Genomic DNA, 3,100 nt, shown 5'->3' on the forward strand with positions numbered 1-3,100 from the left:
GGCCGCCATCTTGGCTGACAGTTAATTTGCATAAGGATATGCTGATTAGCCAATGGGAAGGGTAGCGGCCGTACGCTAATTACCATGTTTCTCTTTTATTAGTGTAGATATATATATATATATTCCATATCTGTACTGAAAGAAAGGCAATGATAAAGCAAAAAGGGCAAAATATTAACAATCAATGAATTGGTTAGATGGGTGTTCTTTGTACTATTTTTGTAACTACTGTAAGCTTGAAATTACTTCCAAATAAAAAGTTTTTTTAAAAAAATAGGAGAATGAGGATATCAAGCACTCAGTATAGCCTGGGGTCTCGCACCTGGCAAATTTGCTGGAATGTGAGTGCCGGCCGCCTTCTTCCTTTCTGTAGGAATTTCCACGTCTGGAATGAGTGCTGGATGATCCGGAAAGACCTCCCCCCCGGATTCAACGGGTGGCAGGTTCTGGACCCCACACCCCAGCAAACCAGCAGCGGTGAGTGAGGACCATGGTGGAAGGCTTTGTGGAAAGGCCGATCACGTGACAGGACACGTGAGCAAAAGGCCAGAAAGAAGAGGTATTTTCCCCACTTTATCCCCTCCCCAAAGTCAAAGCAGAGACAACTGTGGGTCAGGGGTCTGACTTTGACATTGACAGCTGGGCCACCCAGATAAATCACTGGACCTCTCAGTTGCTTCCTCACCTATAAGGTGGGGAGGAGGATGCTGATTGTTGCTTTGGTGGGGGGGGGCGGGCGGTAGGGGTTGGGGCTGTGAGGCTCAGCTGAATTAATGGGAACTGGAGAGTGGCCTTCATGCCACTGCCCCTCCCTATCCCATCTCCCTTCTTCCCACAACCCCAACCAGCACCCCTGGTCCAGGTGTCAGCAGCCAGGCTAGCCTGCCACAATGCCTGTTCCCCTCACAGGGCTGTTCTGCTGTGGCCCTGCCTCCGTGAAGGCCATCCGGGAAGGGGAGATCCACCTGCCCTATGACACCCCATTTGTGTATGCGGAGGTAAATGCCGATGAGGTCATTTGGCTCTTTGGGGATGGCCAGGCCCAGGAAATCCTGGCCCATAACACCAGTTCCATCGGGAAGAAAATCAGCACCAAGTTGGTAGGATCAGACCAGTGCCAGGATATCACCAGCTCCTACAAGTACCCAGAAGGTACCCAGGGCCCGGGGGACTTGGGAGGACGGTGGTATAACCTCCTTTGTGCTGCCTCCCAATGGGAATGGCTCCCACGGCAGGGTTGCTGGGTTTAGACAATAAAAATACAGGGTGTCCAGTTAAATTTGAATTCCAGATAAATTCAGATAAACAAATATTTTATTAGTATAAGTATGTCCCAAATATTACATGTGAAATTCTTATACTAAAAATTATTTGTTGTTTATCTGAATTCCAAATTTAATTGAAAGTCCTTGATGTTACCTGGCAACTGTATCCTAGAGTCACATCACAGACTCCTTCTGTCATGGCAGTGGGGGTGGCAGCAAGGGGAGAGGTAGATGCACAAGGAGGGAAAGGGCTCCGGGGCCCGTGGAAGGGAGGGAGTAGATGTCCCCGTGGAGAAGGCTCCCAGGTAGAGTCAGGCCACCTGAATACTAATCAAGGGCTTGCTATGTTCCAGCTGGGTAAGTTTGGACACATTCTTACTATCCCCTTGCCTCTACTTTCTCATCTGTAAAATGGGTTAACATTATTTCAGAGGGCTGATGTGAGGGTTAAGTGAATTAATACCCAGAAACTACTTGGAACAGTGCCTCTGATGCACAGTAAATGTTCTAGAGAAGTCCAGTTTGGGGTAGTTGGGGTTAAGACTGAATGTTGAATACCCCATAGGGGGGCAAGAGCTGAAGCTTTAAAAGGCTTGAGCATAAAAGGCTTCTCTCTCCCCCCAGCATCCTTACTTCTAAAATACTGGGTGTCCCCCCAAAATGTATACACACACTTTGTTTTTTTGTTTTTTTTCCAAGATGTTAAATTTTAATGCCTCTAGCACATTGTCCTAGATGGGGCTTTCAATACATGGCTAGCCCGACAAGACAACATTCAGAAAATACCCAGAAAGGAAACACCAGCCTATATTGGGAGATGAGGGTAGGTGGAGCTATTTTCTTATCCAACTTGATTCGACACAAATAAATGCAGCTGAAGGGTAGCCCCCCTGAGAGGGGTGGAGAGCCAGCACTCAGGGCCAACATGCAGTGGCTGCAGAAGAACCTCTTAGCAGGAAGGAGACAGATGTTAGCTCCTGTGACCAAACTGTGGACTGGGACATGATCCAAAGACTCAAACCGCATCAGCACTCTTCCCTCATTTCTTTGCCTGGTTTTGTTTTCTCGGTTTTCTTCCTCCGGGCACAGAACTCGGACACCAGGTGCCTCTAGTTTGCATCGTTAAAGCGCAGGAGCCAAGGGTTAAAAGTCAACCAGCTCTACCTGCACCGTCCATCCGTGCATTCTAAACTCATTAAGTGAAACACTTATGAGAAGCTTTGTAGCGGAGGGGTCAAGCGGGGGACCTCCCCTGAACTCCCGGTTCAGCCCGACATCGCCAGCGTGACACTAGGATGCGCCCCAGCAATGAACCGCAGGCCGACAACATTCACCCAGGCTCTCGCTGGGCACTTAGACCTATGACTTCCCAAGGAACATGTAAGATGGAGAGATAGACATTATCAGTAAGAAATGGGCCAAATGCAAGAATTGTGACGCCGCACAGGGCAAATATCCAGCTTCCCCACTAGGGCAGGTAGAGAGATGGGGAGGGTGCCGTCGGAGAATGAGAGACCTAAAGGGCCAAGTAACCACCTACAATGCGGTAAACGGGACTTCGCTTGGATCCTCGGCAAACCAACAATAAAAGGCATCTTTGAAACAAAGAAATTTGAACGTACAGTGACTATTAGGTGATATTCAGGAATTACCTTAACTTTTCAAGGTGTGATAATGGCTGAGTAATTACTTCTTTTTTTAAAGATACTCATCAGAGGACATTTAAGTGGGAAACAACTTGCTTTGGAAGTACGGCGTTGTCCTGGCCCAGCCCTCCCGCACCGCGGACGCCTCCAGGACCAAGCCTCTCCCGCTCGCTGGGCCCTCGAAAGCGC

General features: G+C 48.6%; 1 protein-coding gene across 1 annotated transcript in view; it reads left to right on the top strand.

Annotated features, from left to right (window-relative positions):
- The window catches only part of TGM7 (transglutaminase 7), a 30,839-nt gene that overhangs the window by 21,656 nt on the left and 6,083 nt on the right, over positions 1-3,100 (top strand). The window contains exons 8-9 of the mRNA XM_005877585.2: positions 374-477; positions 910-1,152. Coding sequence (XP_005877647.2) covers positions 374-477; positions 910-1,152 — 347 coding nt within the window. The remainder of the gene's footprint in view (positions 1-373; positions 478-909; positions 1,153-3,100) is intronic.

This window comes from Myotis brandtii, unplaced genomic scaffold (genome assembly GCF_000412655.1).
Source record: "Myotis brandtii unplaced genomic scaffold, ASM41265v1 scaffold521, whole genome shotgun sequence".
Taxonomy (NCBI): domain Eukaryota; kingdom Metazoa; phylum Chordata; class Mammalia; order Chiroptera; family Vespertilionidae; genus Myotis; species Myotis brandtii.